The sequence below is a fragment of the Psittacula echo genome (genome assembly GCF_963264785.1).
Source record: "Psittacula echo genome assembly, chromosome: 2".
NCBI classification, from domain to species: Eukaryota; Metazoa; Chordata; class Aves; order Psittaciformes; family Psittacidae; genus Psittacula; species Psittacula echo.
Window position 1 is genome coordinate 71,333,227 of NC_137737.1, and position 19,282 is coordinate 71,352,508.

At 38.5% G+C, this 19,282-nt stretch overlaps 1 protein-coding gene across 2 annotated transcripts in view; it reads right to left on the reverse strand.

Annotated features, from left to right (window-relative positions):
* Nucleotides 1-5,247: 5,247 nt before the first annotated feature.
* The window catches only part of CDYL (chromodomain Y like), a 106,631-nt gene continuing 92,596 nt past the window's right edge, over nt 5,248-19,282 (reverse strand). For both annotated transcript variants that reach the window (XM_080610415.1, XM_080610414.1), the window contains 5 exons: nt 15,184-15,440; nt 14,406-14,578; nt 12,634-12,844; nt 8,282-8,425; nt 5,248-7,273 (listed from right to left, as the gene is read on the reverse strand). In XM_080610415.1, coding sequence (XP_080466541.1) covers nt 7,115-7,273; nt 8,282-8,425; nt 12,634-12,844; nt 14,406-14,578; nt 15,184-15,440 — 944 coding nt within the window. In that variant the 3' untranslated portion in view covers nt 5,248-7,114. The remainder of the gene's footprint in view (nt 7,274-8,281; nt 8,426-12,633; nt 12,845-14,405; nt 14,579-15,183; nt 15,441-19,282) is intronic.

The window sequence follows — 19,282 nt, forward strand, 5'->3', positions numbered from 1 at the left end:
TATAGTTCATGTATGTGTGAACAGGATCTTTAATGCGATATAGTAGCAGCTCCAGGTAGGTCAAGCTAGAAGAGTGCCAGACTTAATCCAGCGCCCCTGCGTTCATATTACAGGTATTACTGACCTCTTCAGATAGTGAATGATTTTACATGTCCTTGTCAAAAGCTATTTTGGGTGTCTGTAAAGCTCTGCTTCAAGGTTGCTGATGGATAAAGGCAACGCAGCAGAGAGAGATGAAGGGTGTTAAATATGTGTCTGGATACAGTACTGATCTGAAAGATGGGGAAGGATATAGTGCACAGCCTTTCAGGGGCTCCTGTTTCCTGTGGCTCCTGTCTGTTCCCTCAGTAAACCTGAGGGACATCATTTTTATAATTCTGTATTTTCATGAGATTTGATCAGGGGATGATGCATAGTTCCTGCTAAAGAAAGAAAGCTACTGTTCAGATTAACTCTTTCTAGGCAAGAAAAGCCTATGCAGATCAAATAACCACAAAATCATTGCACAGTTCCATCTTCTGTTTAAAACCATAGTAATTCTTTTGTTTACAACAGAGGACATTGAGGATGCCTGGTATCTAACTCCAGCATTCCTAGAATTGCTTGTGAAGGTTTCTCCCATCATACCCAATCTTGGACCAAGAATCACTAAAGTGAGGCTCCCAAAGCCATGCTGGCAGGCCCTGTTTTGTAGTTTTACAAATGCTTCTGATCATCACAAGTGCTGAATTCGTAAATTCTGCTGGAACAATGTTAAGTCAGTGTGACGGGGGATAAAGTTGAATTTAAGGTTGTTTTGATACAAAGGGAATTGGGTGACTTGTTAGTAAAACATTTTAAAAAGCTACTGAGAAAAAAGGCTTACAGTGGGCAAAATGTTGTGAATTTATTGGGTAAGTTGCACATGCAGACTGCACGTTGTGCATTATGTGCATACAATCAGCTGTTTATATACTGTAAATATATTTTAAAGAAAGTATTTTTAATATTCCTGTTTGCTTTTACTGACAGCTATGTCTAAGCCTCCCAGTTACTTTCAGAAATATCAAACTTCACCACTATCTTAGAGCATAGGTTTGTTAGTTTACACAAATAAAAAAGTATAGATGAGGGAAAATCTGTAGCTATGATATTTGAAAAGTTGGAGATCATTTTGCTTTACTCCAGAGCCATGCGAACTGCAGTAACTGGTTTGGGGTTGCTTACCCGTTCTGGGCACCCAGCCAGCCTAACTTACAAAACTGCAATTACCGTGATTGTTAGGAATAGTTCCACTTCTTCCCTTGGATTTCTTCTGCCTTGCTTCTTTTCTTCTTTGAGGAAGTCTTAAATTTTCCTGTCAGTTCTGAGGAGACCCTATTTTCCCCTTAGGGGTTCCAACAGAGACACAGTGTCGCAGAAGCTCTCCCACTCTCTGACAAATGTAATCTTTCCAGAGGCAGCAGCAGGCAGGAGTGTTGCTCCTCGGGATCAAATCCCTGCTGGCCCCAACCAACAAAGCAGTTCCTGCTGCTGGGAGACCCACAGTGTTTGGGGTTTTTTAATTTTATGGTTTAACACAAAATTTCTAAATATACATCTAATTTGAAGGCTGAGAGGCTTTGGTATTTGTACCATTCCTCATTTATGGCCACACCATTTCTGTGGCAGTTGCCAGTGGTTTGCAAATGAACCCTCCTGTGGTATTTTGATGCCCCTCCACAGAACACAAATCGAAAAGAAAGAACTGGCACCAGGTGCTGACCACCCATCAGCTTTTGGACTGCAAGTACTTTGAGGTACCTATAGTTTGAAGGCCTTCTGGTGAGACAGTTTTTACTGCGCTGTTGCCTCTGGCCTTGCAGTCTCCAAGAGGAACAAGCCACTGCTTTTGTCAGGCTCTTCTCCAACTCTTTCCTGTCTGCTGCGCTGGCTGGATGTAGATGTGGATGGTTTGAGTTATCAGGGAGAGCATGCTGGATGGTGCAGTTTCATGTTGCTGGTGTGAGCTGGGATCACAGCTTGCTTCATGAGAAAGCCTGTGAGGTGGTGATAGTCTGTTGATCTAGAGGGGAAACTGGGCATGTCTGTAAACTTAGTAATGTACTCTGCCGTTTTATCATCAGTGATTTGCCAGGTCAAGCATGGCAGCTGTCCAAGCACAGCGCCTGCATGCCTTTGCACAGCTCTTTGAACAGGGTTTCTGTTGTGCATGGTAGGAAAAAGAGACGTAAAAGATTCTTAATCTAAGCCGTTGTCCTTGCAGAGGAGCTCTTTGTCTTTCCTGCTTTTCATGTAGATTCTGGGTGGGATGCTCTGATTCTCCTTTGGCTGTGCAAGTGCTTTCAGTTTGTGATGAGGCAGTGGTCTGAGAGAAAATCCAGCGCTTATCTTGCTTGTGCCTTGCACTGCTGTGTCTTCAGTGATAACACGTTTCTGTGGAACATGCCATGACTCTCCGTTGTTAGTACTGTAGCTCTTCTCAGGTTACAGTTCCTCTTCGTCAGTAGGACTTGCAGGAGCACTGGGAATGTCAGAGACAAGGAAATAGTGATAGTGAGTCAGGTTCTTGTGGATTGCTGGCCAGGAATCTTCTATCAGGGAATTTCATGGGTTCAAACCAATTTCTTGGGGTACAAAACTCTGGGTTTTCTGAAGTGCTGAATATAAAGTCAGATGTCTCTGTGCATGTCTCTTTCTAGACACTGGCAAAATGACATTAATTTTCAGCCAACCAACCTCTGGACAATTTTTATATGGCTTGTTTATTTTATACATATTAATGTTAGACTGCTGTCTTACTTGCTTATTAGGTTTTGAAAGTTCAGTAATCAAAACCAATTTACCAGAGGGGAATTGAAAGAGAGAGATGTGAAGGGACATGGTGAGAATCAGTGATTACTGGTTCAGTGGCAAAATTGCAGTTTTAGTGCCTCTGTGTCAGGAACTGTCGAGAGGCAGATGTGCCACATCTCTTGTTCAGGAAGTTTTGTTCCCAATGCGTTATCTTACCATGTGAGTGTTGGGTAGACCTATTCTGCTGTTAGGAAGTGTAGTGAGGGAACGGAATGGCATTTTAATACAGGCTAACCAGAGCTTTCCAGAAACTTGCATACTTTCAGGTTTGGAGGGATCTCATTCATAGCATTCTTCTATCCTTTTTTATTTTTTTCATTAAAAGCTGTTTTTCAACCAGTTATGTTTAAGCAGGTTAATGTCTGTGACAAATCTATTTGCTGTGCTACAATAGCTAAACCTGTAAGAGAGTATCAAAAGGAGTTAAGTGTGAAAAACTACTGACATAGAATTGTTTGGGTTGAAAAGGACCTTAAGGTCATCTAGTTCCAGACCCCCTGCCATGGGCAGTGACGCCTCCTGCTACACCATGGATGGTAGTGTTGCTGGGGGTATCCACTGTAGGGGAACCTGAGCTGTAGACCTTGGGCCTGCATCTTTTTAAGGATTAAGCACAATAGTTTATCATCTTGTGCCAGGACCTTTCAGAAGCATTGGGGATCATCTGAATTATTTTTTTAAGTATTTATTCTACTTCAGAGCTGGGTTACCCAAGGTCTCCAAGCTTCCTGCTTTACATCATTAGGACTAACAATTTGCAAAGATCTTCTGTTGAAGGAATTGCAGATAATTCTGCTGCCCCCCAGTCTGATAGCAGTAACTTCAGATGATTGTGATTCTGGGGGAAAATATATCTATTCTCATGAGCTGAATTAGACTGTCCAAAATATCCAAAAGTTTGTGGAGATGTTGCCCTTGGTTCATCCATCAGACTGGCTGGTGCAGTTAATTTTGCTTCAAGAAAATTGGTGTCAAGACCTGTCTTTTTTCTTTCTTTTCCCTTGGATGCACGGGCTTGTTTCATTTCTCTCCAGAATACAATTTTCTGTTAGTATGAATGAACATGTAATTCCTTCAGAAACATTAAGAAATGAAAGTGTGACTTAGTGACTTCAGTTATTCCTAGACACAGTATAATGCTGGCTTGACTGATCTGACAATCTTCAGATTACTCCAAAATACCTCTTGTGGCTTAGCTTACCCAGAGCTAAAACCCTGCTCTGTTTTCTATTTTTGCTCACTCAAGCTACGATATCAGCAGAAGCTGTGGTTAAGTGTACACAAATGGCTTTAAAACAGTTTCAAGTACATTCAACCCATGGCTCTCTGGTTTCCTGACCCAGAGAAAAGGTCTATTCTTTACTTCCAAACATAAACTTGAATGTGCTGGAACTTTTGTGAGGAAAGCGTAATGTATGGCCTCAAAACTGTCCAATTGTCAGTGCTTGTCAATTTGCTGTTTGCTAGTAATAGGTGAGCCATTACCTATTTCAGGAAGAGAACTAGAATGTCATATATTCCTACACTGCATTATCAAGGCTTCTCTGGTACTTTCAAGTTTTGGCACCAACATTGACAGTTACCTTACAGTGTGTCTATACACCCTGTAAGGAATGATGCAGATTGGATAGTAGTCATGCAATCAAGATAGCAGACAGTTTTGATAAGACACCTGAGGGACTAAGCAAGGCTAAAGCTAGCTAAATTTTTTATTCCAATATCACTAATTCCTAATTCTACTATCCACTGATTAGGCTTCTGACACCCAAACCGGTGCTTTAGTTTGCTTTCATATCTGAAGGAGTTAAAAACTGGGGAAAACATTTTCCTTGTTTACAAAAGTATATAGAAGTTCTCTTGGGCACAATTCAGAAAGATACTGTTTCTATGTTCTTGCATTGCACCCAGGTCCAATAATTCATGATACTCCAAAATTCTCCAGGTACAAGTTGTTCACACATCAGTACTACAATCAATGTATAAAAGCCATTTTTGAAGTACCACTGCTGCTGGGAGACTGTGACTCCAAACCAGGTGCAATCTATGCCCAAATGCTTCTTAGAGACGCCAAAGGAGAGATCTTTATATGAATTTGAGTTGAACTCCACATGGTTTAACTATACAGAACTGTAGGTAAGGTATCTTTCCTTCTGCTTTTCAATAAAACCAAATCTAACTAAGGAGTTCTCACTTTACCACAGCATTGTAGGGAAAATGACCCATTCCTAAGAGATTGCAAAGAAACATTTCCTGAATGTTATTTTAGAAGTGTAACAAAATAATTGAGAGCAGAATGACTACCTATATATCATCTTCCCCCATCTACCTCCTCTAGGAGAAAATGTCTATATAGTTAACACCAATAAATTAATTTTCAACTTTTCATTTGATGGAAATTAAGAGCTGATAAAAGATTAACAAAACATAAATATCAAAGTAATTTGCCAGATTTGTTCCAGCAACTCTTACTTTGAAATCAGAAATGAAATGTCTTTGAAAAAGACAACTCTAGGACCGAGCCACCTTTAAAATGTGTTAAGAAATATTAGTTTTATTTAACCAGTTTTCACAGCTGAATATTTATTCTATAAAAACTTTACAGATTGTACAGTTTATATATATAGTTCAAACTACTAAGAACAAAGAAGTAGGTCCCACAGATGCAAAAATACTGTACCAATCCAAGGTAAAGGCAGATTTACACACTGTACAGCTCTCCACTGGGAAGGGGAGGTGGGTCAGTTCCAAGTAAAAACTTCAAAACTGTACAAAAATAAGGTTTGATTTCTTTTTCATTCTTCATAATACATTCAATAAGATTGCAAGCACAGATACCCAAGTAATAATAGATATCTGCAGTCAGGAATCAATAACCACTCCTGAAAGGAATGCAAAATAGGTCTATTTACACAGGGCACTCTTTTACACCATACCGTATATAGTGTATATTTAAAATAATAAAAAAGCATAGACAAAGAACATTAAACATCTAATATAAGGTAGTTGTTTTTTTTTTTTTAAAAAGGAGTTTTTTGTTTTTTAAGTAATAGTGTGCCAAAAGAATTTTAACTTATTAAATAATATATTCTAAGTGAACCTAAAATTTATGAACATAAAATGCATTTTTGGTGTAATACATCAATTAAACCAGCAAATAAGAAAAAAGAACCAAAACCAAACCCCAAACTGTATATAAAGTAGTATTCTCACCCAGCAACAGAAGCACTTATGTAGTTATTAAAAAAAAACCAACAACCAAACAAAACAACAAAAAAATCAAACCCCAAACCCAAGAAAACAAAACAAAAAATCCCAAACCCAGAGAGATTTTTGAAAACCCCACTAAAACTAACTTATAACTTAGGATATTCATACATAAGATATTCAGTGATTCACTAATACTGCAAAACAAGCTCTTCTTTATTTTTTTTTTTCTTTCTTTTCCCTTCCATTTCCCTCCCACTTCCCCTCATTCCCTTTCCCTAAGAGACAGTGGTTTCTTCATGTTATCTGGGTAAGAATTGAACATATTCCTGCCCTCTTCCTCCCACCCCTCTATACCTCCCCCCAAAAAAGGACAGAGTGTTATCTTAGCAATAATCCTGAGCACACTCTCTTTTTGGGGATATATGTGATGTAAGCTTAACAGGGTTTAATTCCCCCATATTTTAGAATGTTCCATTGCTTGAGGTATTTCAACCTTCTTCTGAGACAAGGCGTTCTATCTTAGCTGACTCCTTGGGCAGTGAAAGTAAGGGCTGGCTAATACCCGTTTCAATGCTGTAATCTAATGAACAAGAAAAGCATTATTCCAGACTTCCCTGCCACACAGAAAATAATGCCAACACCATTCACTTTTTAATCCATTCTCTATTTGATACAGTACTAGCCAAAGATAACAAAAACTAGAGCCTTTAAAGAGATGTTTGGTAGTGCACTCTATCTTTTTTTTTTTTTAGCTTGTGTGTGTGTGTCTACATACACACTCTCACACACATATTACATTTTTTATATATATATATATATATAAAAAAGACATATATATACACACACATACATTTGTGTGTGTGTATATATCTATATGTAACAATCAGGGAGAAAGGAGTTTTGTTCAAATTTAAGTGATACAGTACTTTTAAACCCCTTGACAATAAAAGGGGAGGGTATCCACTCCTGTTCCCAAGCTGAGCAAGGGGTTAGTTTATATAGGTTTTTAATGGGCACTTTATGTTTGCCCTGATGTCCCAGAAATACAATTCCAGTGTCAATGGGCATCTCATCAGAACTCATCAATTTTCTTCTGCAGATATTTTAACATTGAGTCCATTCCTTGTGCTGAGCCCCAGATTTTCTTCAAAACTTCACATTCCTTTTCATTTGCTTGTTCCAAGTCCACCTTCATGATGTTCCGTACTAAAGCTTTGGATTCTTCAAGTACCTGGGCCAAACAAACAAAAAGGGGTGTTGTGTTGTGTTACGTGTGTACTTACAAGTTATGTGGGTGGATCCTGAAGTTGATTATGAACCTAAGCTTATCATACATAACTTATCATACTACAACCCTAAGAAACACTTCACAGTTAACAAGTACACGAAAATGTGGAAATGATGAAAATAGTAAAATTGTAACCATGAAAATATATATTTATGGTTTTATATTGATAACTAGAGAAAACTCCAGCTTCATTTTGGTGACATCTAATCATAATACTGTTATCCAGAACTGCTCCAATAACCAGGCAGACCTTGACAATCTTGGGCATTTAAAGGAGGCCGAAAAATCTCACTTGCTTTTCCATTTAGAAAGCTATTGATCCATTTCAAAATCCAAAATTTCCAATGCACAGAACAGTTAATTTGTACTTCATCTCTTCTCATAAGATTAAAGATGGGTAGTTTTGGCTATTGTGCAACAGCCAGTAGTGCAAACAAACATGGGGGTTGGACTAGATGACCTTTGACGGTCCTTTCCAATCCACATTATTCTATGATTCTATGTATGTGCTAGGCGTTTTGCAGTAAAATTAAGTTCAACATAATGTCAAAGACTGAATTTACTTTCTTGGTAATCTATATTATTATAACTGAAGACATTATAGTACAACTCAAAGATTTCTGTGCAGTACTTAGGGCAACTGTTTACACTGTTGATGAGAATAAGTTAGGCAACTATGGTAAACACAAGTATATTGTAAAGAGTCCAATGCTGTTTTCAAGTTCTTAACCAACATGTGCTATAGCATATGATAAGAGTCGGATACAAACTTTAAAAGCAGTCCTTAAACCCCAGGAAATAAAAAGACAGTGCTATATTAAAATGCTGTACTTATTTCATGAAAATGGTCTTTTTTTCAGAAGGATGTAATGATGTAGCCTAGTAAAACTGAGATTAATATTTATTAATCTAATCATAAACATGTATTGCAAGAAAATAAAGGAAACTTACAACTGAGTTACATGTGACCAGTTCCTTGATTCGAACCATTACTTCTTGTGTGAATGTCCCGGGCCAAAACACTTGAGAGACGAGTCCTTTGGCACAAGCTTCCTGCGCAGTCAACTTTCTTCCACTGAACAACATTTCATTGGCCTGAAGGGATAGAAAGTTACTTCTGGTATGAAATGTAATGAGACAAAACTCATTAAAGGAAAAATGTTCAAAACAAATAAGGAAAATGCCTGCACTATTTGAAATAGTTTTATTATAGCTCTTCCAAATTCTAACGAATAAAGAAAAAGACTTGCCTACAGGTAGGCAGCTGGTGGTGTTCACTATACTATGGCAGGTGTTACAAAAAAAGCAGAGGTCTGTGATTAAGGGTTAAATGTGAAACTGGCTTTGCTCATTTCCCATTACTGAGCATTCATTAGCTCTAGCTATCTTGCAGCATTGCTCACTTGATTAACTATGTAGTAATAGGTTACAATGCCCGGCAGATCTGTAAAGCAGTGACAAAGACGTCGTCTTGCCCTCTGTAGTAGTGTTAGTTGCAGCAATGAAATCTTTGCTAAAATCTGTCTGTAAATGATAAAGATAACCCAGGTTTGGTAGCAGACCTCCTGGGAACTGCTAGTTCTTGGTAGCCAACTAAACTAACTGCAACTAAATTTTGTTTTAGTACTGACTGGTCAATGTGGTTTGTTTTCAGCACTGCTCCAAAGTCTGCAGCAGGATCTCGTTTATAATGCAACATTTAAAATACCTGGATCATCTCAGAATTTGACCTCCAAATCCCACTGCACTGAGCAGGATATAGTCCAATTTCTGATCAAATTTATGGAAAATAAACATTCCCATTTTTTTCAGGAGCTCAATATGGAACTGATAAATCCTTTCAAAAGCTGATTTATCAGTCTAATTAAAAAGAAAAAAAAAACAAACCAGTATTTAAAAGCTCTGTCCATAGTTGAAAGGTACAGAACAGAGTTCTACATTCTGTGCAATAAGGTGACCTCTAGTTCTCTAGACTTTTTTATATGTAATTATAATACACTTGACTATTTATCAGCTTCCCCATTAAAGCTTCATCCTACAACCATTTACACTTACACTTTAATTCTACCTTTAATGAAGTTTCTTACATAGTTAAACATTTTGGTTGCAGTGACATCTGCATGGAAACAGCCAGTGAAGATAAAGGCAGAGTAACCGCCAATCTCAAAACCCCCAAATAAAAATGAGTATGACTGTTTCTTTATGACTAATTTATATTGAAAATATGCCAAAACCATCACTGGACTCTTGAAATCTGGGAAATGAAATCTGAACCTGACAAGAGCAGCATTTCTGAGGACAAAATTTGTAGGTTTAATGTTTTCTAATGCTGGAAATTTTGGCAATTATTACAGCAACTTTCAGTAAGGATCTCACATGATCTAATTGCTGTAGGAACTGTTCCCAGTTTTGCTATTTTACACTTGAAGCAAGTTGGAAACTCGGAGGCCTATTACTTGCCCCTTTGTAACAAAATATGAAGTCTGGGTTCTACTGGCAGTTGGGTTGCTGACTCCCAGTCCATAAAATTTACCAGCAGCACATTTCTCAGAAATTAATATGGGAAGTTAGGATTCACATACATCCATTTTAAAAAAACCAAGCCTCAGTCTAAGGATACAAAGTACATGCCTGTATAGTTCTACCTTCTCTGAAAGCAAAATCAAATATACAAGGTTTATTAACTATCATGACTCTCCTTCTAATTTTCCACATTACATGTGAATAACCTGAAACATTAGCTAGAAAACCATCTGTGCTACACACAAGTTTGTTTAAAAACAGAAATTATTTTCCTATGGAGATAATGGGGAAAAAATTTTTCCAAAATAATTTTAAAAGCTACTCCACATTTATATCAAAGACCCAAATGTGAAATCAATCCAACTGGAGTTAGGAAAGTCAGAAATTTAAATCAGCTGGTCAGGTCTGCACATTCTTCACATGTATTTTTGGTAACCGGGGTAAAAACAAATGCTAGAAAACCTTAATTTGTTTTCTAGAACTCAGTAGCAACCTGAAGTCCCACAAGTGATAGTGAGGCAGGTGCCTGTCTTCTGCCAGCTGTAACACAGCAGTAGCAGGAAGCCTCACATGAAATGAGTGCTCCCATGGGTTTTTGCAGTTGACAGGCTTTGAAGGGAAATGCTTTGCTCTGGCATCCCGACTTTTGATCTATACACAACATGTGCTGGAGACCCACTGCTAAACATGTTTTAATCCAATAATCACACCTTGTGTCTGCTGTGAAAAATAATACACTTGGTGGTTACTTTCCAAGACACATAATACAGCAATAGAAATGACAGTGATAAAAATATTCATAAATATAAGATTCTCATTAACAACCTTAATTTTCTACTTGGTCTCCTTCCACAGAGGAACTTCACAGGGACATCCTCTGGTCTCTCTTTTACAGCAAGTGCTTTGAGGCTTATAGCGGAGCTTCTGTGCAAGCCCACAGGCACTAGCTGCTGAGGAGCATTTTGACTCTCTTGCACTACGATCAGGAGGCTCTGTACCACCTGAGCCCCTGTCTGTGATGTGGACTGCGGGCACTGTGGAAAAGCGTATCCTGACTGATTGACTGACAGACAGAAGAGCATGAGAAATACTGCCAAGTGTGTCGGAAACTGGCAGGGAGACCCAGCGTGGGAAGCTTGAGCACGTGGCTCCTGTGCTTTAGATCCAGGACCAGAAAACCAGACCAAGAACTCCACAGCAGTCGCACAATAACAGATCTCCCCAAACAGGCACCACCTTAATCTCTGCGATAGATAATTTTCAAAAGCTAAGTTTAAGAATCCTTCTAAAATCTTTGGCATTCTCAATACAGCATCAGTTTTGAAACCTAAGGTCTGGGCTTCAGATATCCTGTAATAACAACCTCTGTTGAACATGTTCTGTGGAAAAACCCTCCACAACAGAGCTGCTCAGCAGCCACAACTGACCTTGCAGAGAGTTGAGTATAGTACAACAGTGGACACTCCCCCCTGTCCCTACTACGGAATTGTTGCCACTGGAAGCTTTCAGTTTAAATCTTTAAAAATGAGAGCATTCACAAACACACACGAAAGTGTATACTAGGGAAGAGCTTCTTGTATTTTTTGTACATCTTCTAAAGAAACAAAAAGCTACAACCACAAGTCTCTAAAGGACAGGGATGGATGGAATGGATGGATGAATGGACGGATGGCCAAATAAAAAGGGAAAGGAACAATCAGTTGCTTGAAACTTGCTAAGATATTAAAGCTACTCTTATAACTGCTAATCTATTTCAGTTACCTTTTCTCTTCTAATAACTAAATCCAGACATCATACAGTTAGTTAGTCATTAGGTCAAGTGCATTAGAAACTGATGCTTTTAATGTACCAAAATCTGTATTTTTAAATCAGTAAATACCTACAGAGAAAAATTTGCTTTTAGAATAGACAGTAATTTCGGAAAACCAGGTGTAGCTACAAGCTCTTGTTTCATACTGTTACTGCACAGTTTCAAACTGGAACGGGGCATAGGTCAAAGTTTTCAAAGAACACAGCATAAAAAATAGTAAGTAACGTGAAAAGAATGTAGGTAAGAGATTCTTAAATAGCTTTTTGTTAATTTGATTCTCACATCCAATCGGAAAGCAAGAAAAGGGATACTAAGAAACACGTGGCTTATATTTTCAGCAGCAGTGCAAAGCTTTTCCATTTTTCAATCCAGCAATACTGGAAATTGAGTCCAAAACTAAAAAAAAACCCAGTAAATAACCCTCCACAAAGGTGATCTGGGCTATTTCTTCCATAATGCACTAGTGTGAAACATCAGCAGAGATGTACAAAGCGAGCAAGTTCAACACGACTTCTTGAGAATGAGTGCACAAAAGCAGAATTACTTATCTTGCAGATCAGCAGGAGGCTGCTGAGAGCTGGTGCCACAGTGCTCTGCTGTGTAACAACACAGTGCAGAGCAACCCATTCTCTGCTATGCTTGGGTGCTGTTCTGAATGCAAGATATTGGTGGCTGGTCCTTACAAGGCAACAGCAAAGAAGGTGTGTCCTGGCATGCAGGATATAACCCTTCTGCCACTGTCAGGGTTAAGCGTGCCCATGACATAGGATTAGGTCCCTGCTTTTTGTTCTGTGCATGCAGGTGAAGACCAGGTTGCAACAGCATGGAGCAGAGAAGCTGTAAATACTGGATTCTCATGAAAGGTTTTCATGAGAGAAAAAAAAAGACAACTCAGCAAAGGTAAAAAGTCTTCAAATCACTCTGGATAAGTTATCACAACTGCATTGCCCCTACTCTGCAAGCTACTTACAGAAGCCAGGCCCATTATCCGAGGGAATGTAAGGGATGAACATCCATCCGGCCCTTGTCCAAAAGTAGTGTATGGTGTCTGAAACCAAGCCTTCTCGTTAGCCCAAACCACGTCACACAGAGGCAATATAGATGCTCCAAGTCCAATGGCTGGGCCATTTACTGCTACAATGATAGGCTTCTTAAACTGAATAAAAGTATTCACAAAATTCCTGAAGAGAAACAGAAACATGTACTCACTATGTATTTATAGAGAGTAAAATATAGCAGCCCTTGAAAACTTAGTAAGAATTCATCTCCACAGTAACATTACTTTCAAAACCAACCTGATAACCTTCCATGATGAGGTGGTTAGCTTGGATGAGGAGAGTGCAGTGGGTATTGTCTACATAGGCTTCAGAGTGAGGCAGTCAGCACTGTCTCCCACAAGACTCTCCCAGTCAAGCTGTTGATGTATGAGCTGGATGAGCAGACAGTGAAGAGGACTGAAAATGTCTGAATGGCTGGCCCAGAGGCTGGTGAACAGCAGCACCATGACTAGTTGGAGGCCAGTAATTAGTGTTGCAATGGCTGTTTTTGCATATCAGTGAAACAGAACACTTCTACTATATTGCATCCATCACTACAGGTTATCATGCTCAACTCATCCTAGCAAGCTGAAGCAGATGAATGCTGAAAACTTCTGGAATGATCTTATGCAATCCATCACGCAAACACTCCCAATTCAGAGACTCAAGACAATTTTAATCGTGTTTGAATATTCCAGAGACGACCATCTTAGCATATATATGAAAAATACCATTCCTGTATTTGAAGGGGGGGTTTAAGTTCCATTTATCCATTTTCTTAATAACGAGTAATAGGTGACAAATCAGTATTCTGGAAGGGACTGAATTAGAACTAGCGCCAGAAGCCCCGTGTTAAGAGCCTCTGTCCTCTGGCTGCATTTGAAGTCACTGCATGAGCAACTTTTACTTGGAATGACTGAAATATTTCCTTGGGGGGGAAGGCAACAAAAAATCCCCCCAAAACCCCAACCCAGCCAAACAGAAACAACAAACCCCACCTCTTATCATCTCTATGAGCCAAATGTGCCTCCAATGAAACAGACTTTACACATCAGAAGGCCTTTTTTAGGGACAGGAATATTGATAATGATAACAGAATATTGGTCTCTGAAGGAATATATATGCTCTGGAAAGAGAGGGTCAGGCCCTCAAAGCCAGTGTTCAAATGATAAACTGAACTACTTGTTTGTACCATTTAAACATGTCCCTAAGATCCATGCTTTTTTCCATATATATTCTTCTAGTTTGTAACAGTTCAGTTAATTTGCTTTAAATATAAGGTTTGGCACCTAGTGTTGGGATGATGGTCACTAGTTTTAATCTACTCCTCTAAAATATCCGCCATTCTACAGCTCTGAACGTACATACTAAGTTACGCAGTCAATGCATATCTTGTATTTGCACGTGTTAAATTTGTTTTCCTGAAGCCTTATAGATGTTTAAATCTTTTAAAATTGGTTTCAACTGGAGGAGTATGACCATACTAACAGTTTTCATAGGTAAATTTTAGTAGTAAAAATTGCAATGCATTAAATGGTAACCCAAATAAGAAGGGACAGGGAATATAAAGAAGTGCAGCACAATATAGCATATAACAGGGGGGTGTCTGAGATCACGTTGAATTAGAGGCTTTTGAAATAAAGATAAGACGAGGCCCACTACGTGAAGAATACCCACTCAGACGACGGAAGATAATCTTACATACCTAATAGCTTCTGCCATCTTAGTGCTTTCCTTTTTTCTATCATCCGTTAAACGTCGTATAAAATAAATAAAATCAAGACCACAGCAGAAAATGCTACCAACTGCACTGAACAGAACAAGTTTACTGTCATCTGCAGCTGCTGTGTTCAGTGCACTCTGGACTTCCTTCATTACCTGAAAATCAAAAATTCATTAGAATCTTTTTATTCCATTATTAAAATGTAGTACATTGCTCTCCTCCCCCCTCCTCCCTCTGAGAGCTTTAATTTCTCCTTAGGATCCACTCAACCAGCAGATTAGAAAAGTTCACTTTTTTCATCACCCAAACATAAGAACGTTAAATAAATAAAAAAAATGGTATGAGAAGCTTTGCATTTCAAAAATGTAACTAGACAAAGATAATGAAATCATTTAAGAACAGATCTATGAGATGTTATCAGTCACTAAAGCTCTCATTCAGCATTTCTGTAATTTGGACAGCAGGTGGCACATGCAACCAGTTCACAAAAACCCAGAACCTTAAATCAGGTTAAAGCTTGTTTCAGGTTGCACTTCGTAAATCACCACGTCGTACAAAAAGCAGCACATCTCTATGTTCAGATAACACAGTTCTTACACAAACAACTGATTTTAAGTGTAATTCAGTTCAGTTTAACATCTCACAAGCAACAACGTGAATCTTGTTTTGTGTACGTTTGTGCCCGAATAACAGGGATAAATGAGGCAAGGGCTTGGAACTCCCCCAGCACCCTTCCCCCCAAAATCTGAATTGTTCTGACCTCTGGATTTAGAGAATTATTTTCAGACGATTTTGTCGATAACAAAATATGTGTGAATCCATCTTGTTTCCTGACAACAATGTCTCTGTACCGGTAAGCGCTCTCCGTCTGCCTCACACTGAAACGTAGCCTTTTATCAAAAGGTTGATCTCTCCTGTCATCAATAAACCTTCGTTTGCTGGCTGTGACTCCTGTTACAGATGTCTGTATGTTGGTTGTACCATTGGCTGCTAATGCTTCCATAAAAGTGGATGTACCTGGAAATAATTTAAATAATAGCATTCTAGTAATTACATTATACTGGGGCAACAATTGCAAAATCCCTATTAGCATGAACACAGGCTAGTCATATTAAGAACACACAGTAAAGATGAAACTCAGTCCCCTGGAACTGAAATGTTACAGAAATAGACTCCATGCACAGAGCAAAATTAAAAGTGACAAAGGGATCCAACAGATTTATTTTACAGTTGTGAGAAAATACATCTTAAACAAGGCAAACACACCAATCATCATATACTTATTTTTAGAAGGAGGAAAAGGTTTATTTAACATTCCTAATACCAATGCACTTCAGTAGGTTGATGCTCTGCTTTCTCCCTTTCCGACATCTTTAACTCCTTTAGCAGCACCAAGACTGCAAAGAGAAAGCAGAAGCCTTTTGTTTCAAATGCCACGAGAAGTTAATAGATGGAAGAAAGTGACACAAAAAGCCAAATAAAGAACTTGATTGACAAGATCATATAAAGCATAATACTCTAAAGCAAAATGGAAATGAAGAAATACTGACTACCCTTCTTTGAGAGGGAAACAAGACCCATGCAGTAATGGATATTTAATGGATTCATAGACAATGAGATATTTCTCAAGTCTAACCAATTTTTGCTATTAGAATCGGCAAATAGAGCATTATGTCTTTCTGGTCTAGTTCCCAGTTACTTAAATAGACAGAATTTGAGGGCATGCAAGTAAACAGCCCATTCCTCATGACACAGAAGGGACAGGTTTTTCTGTATTCCACATTAGAAACATAATACCAAATAATTGGCACTTAGAGAATAGGAGAACATCTTAGATGTGTAACCCATCTGTATGTTAAAGGCTTCATGTAAAGTCTCCATGCAATCTGTCAGATTAAAGTAATGGAAGTATACATGGGGGGAGGGGGCAGCAGAGCTAAAATGTTGGAAAAATGTCTTGCAGGATAGGAAAGTTTTGAAAGCTTTTTCCTGAAAACTGAGGTCTAAGTCTGTTAAAACCTACTGGAATCCCGCAGCCCTTGTCTCACAAACAGGTATTTCAGAACATCAGGCATATGACATCTCAAAAAGTACAGTTGGACCAGAAGTTGTTAATTAAATGCCATTGATGGATCTTGCTTAATTCGGTATTATTTTTCTGAAGAAGCTGCATTTCTAACGTTCTAATAATATGCAGTGCTGTGAGTTTCAACTAAAAGACTTCAAACGCGTGTCCAGTGTAGACATTAACCAGGCTCACCTAAATAATTGGAATATCCTATATCTCTACACTCCAATTTTATTCAAATGTCGCTCACTTTGACCCACATGAAGTACGAGAGATATATTAAGAGAAAAACTAACTTAAACCCTAGAACATCACATGTTTTTCCTGTTATTTCAGGAACTGCCTGCAGATATAAATGAAGTCTTTATATAAAATATTTTAAAATAAATGAATCTTTGGTTACAAATCTGTTTTGATTAATTAGGCAAGTTGTCTGTCAAAGGAGCTATACAGTAACAAGGTTTTATTTTCCTTCTTAGGGTCTTTATTGGTGTATTAGTGATTTAATCCTTAGCATTTGTGAAGAAGACAACTCAAGGTTTGTCAATTGTTTAAAGTGAAGGGCAAGAAATTGAATTCAGTTTGTGATCAGAGACAGAGGTAAACAAAATGAAAAGGAAAGTTAATATTAAATACGGAAATTTCATGTTTATTCCTAATTTTTCACCTCTTATCAATTTCTTTTCATTACAGCAGAATAAATCAAAATTTGATGCAGACCAAGTAAGCAGCTGATGAGGGATGTCTTTGATACTTTTCCCTTCTAAACCACCTTACATTGATTACATTCCTTTAAAAGAATTCAGAATTTGCAAGAACAGCACCATTGTATTTCACTAGGAGCACAAGACTAAATGGAAAAATGGCTGCAATGGTTTGCTTTGCCATGGAAAAGGTAAATTAAACCAAATGAAGTCACCTCTAATTTCTAACCCAGAGACAAGATTTTAAGACTTCTGTCATAGTGAAAAAAGCAGAGAACCAGGAGAGCACAATAGACTAGACTAAGCCAAAAAACCCCCTAGGAGTCAGTAAACTTGTATAAGAGCTATGAGTAGGTCTTTTCCCACGACTCATACTTCCCAAAACATACTCAAATACCAGAAAATTACTTTTGAGATGTAAGCATCAATGATCATACACTTTGAGAGAGAACTTTTGGCAAAGAGACCAAGATATAAACACCCCACACCACTTTTCATGCTTATTGAACTGGCAAAGAGGCCTTCTGATTTTTTGTATAAACTCTGCCTGCACTTGTCAATAGTTGTAGTTTCAAACCACAAACAAGGGACAGCTGCAGTTCAGTGGAAGAAGTCTCCTACATCCAGTCTTGTAAACACACTTTGAGGCTCCTTAAGACTGGAAGATTAAACTTTACTGCCATAGATTCCCCCACATGAAACTTTTCCATTGAGGTTACTTATTTTCAGGTTAATTACAACTGTATTTTATAATATTGAAATATAGATTCAGTAACAAACCAAAAGCAGTTCTGCATTTTAATACAGCAATAAAGATAGCATAGCAAAGACAAGCAAAACACCACAGTACTCCTCTTTTAAACTGAGTCTTCCAAAACAATAAGGGCTTGGAAAAAAGGCAGTTTACCCTTGATATTGTCAACTAATGCAGAACTATGTTGTTTAAGAGGTAAACAAACTGCTCGTATAGTTACAAAGACCCCTTCCAATGCCAGCTATTAATGTAATGTGATCTTCTCAAAGCCGAAGCCATACTACTGCTCAAAGCTTCACCATACAGATGGAAAATGAAATTAAGAGGACTACTTGGTTTTGCAGCTGCTTATCAAAACCTGGTAACAGCCACATTTTCATGCAGCTGCTCTCCTAAGGAAGAGAAGAAAAACCCCAACAACCCAACAGATAAGAAAGGAGCTGGTCTTACTCAAAGACACAAAATACAGAACAGCGAAAACGTCTTCATTCCCATTCCACTGGCAGAAAACAGGAAAAAAAAAAAGCCACCTCTCCAAAATATGAGTGGGGTAACAATGAGAATGCCAGACATCTAGATAAACAGAGTTAAAACCAAACCATATAATGTGCAACTTCACAACAATCCAAAAGTCAAAATCCCACGCTTCTCTCTAAGCTATTCATGCCTCCCAGTTACCGCCTCCCAAATTCTTGAGAAGTTCAATTTAGCTTACATAGCAAGCCTTGAATACAGACACTTCCCTCCCTCCAACAATACTGGGACACATCCAAGCAGGTGCTCCAAAACCAGCTAAGCCTCTTTAGCATGCTTATTTTCAAGTACACACGTACGAGTGTTGGTACTTCCCATTCAAAGGCTTGTCTGACAGAGTAAGCTGTTTCTGAAAGGCTTAGCACAGATGTCTAAGGAACAAGTGTAAGAAGATGGGAGGTGTGAACGTGCTGCCTGAGTATTTCCCCCAACTCCAGCCACCAGAAATTCAGCAATTATTAAAATCCGTATGTCCAGAACCACTGGCTGCACCCAAGCCCACATAATTAAATCCTCATTCCCATTGGGATTGTCCGATTAACTTCTGAAACCACTACGGTTTTGTCTTCTGAAGTATCTTTTGGCAGTAAGTTCTGCAACCATATGTCTTCACTTTAGCCCTTTCATCACATCCTTTCTCCAGGTTGATTAGTCCCAGTCTTATTTACCCTTTCTTCTTTCAGGAGCAGACCAAGCCTGTCATTCTCCTTCATGCCTCTTCCTTTTCTACTAAATCTTGGAACAGGGTCCAAAGTGTCACGCAATATTCAAGATGGGGATTTATAATGTGGTATAGTCA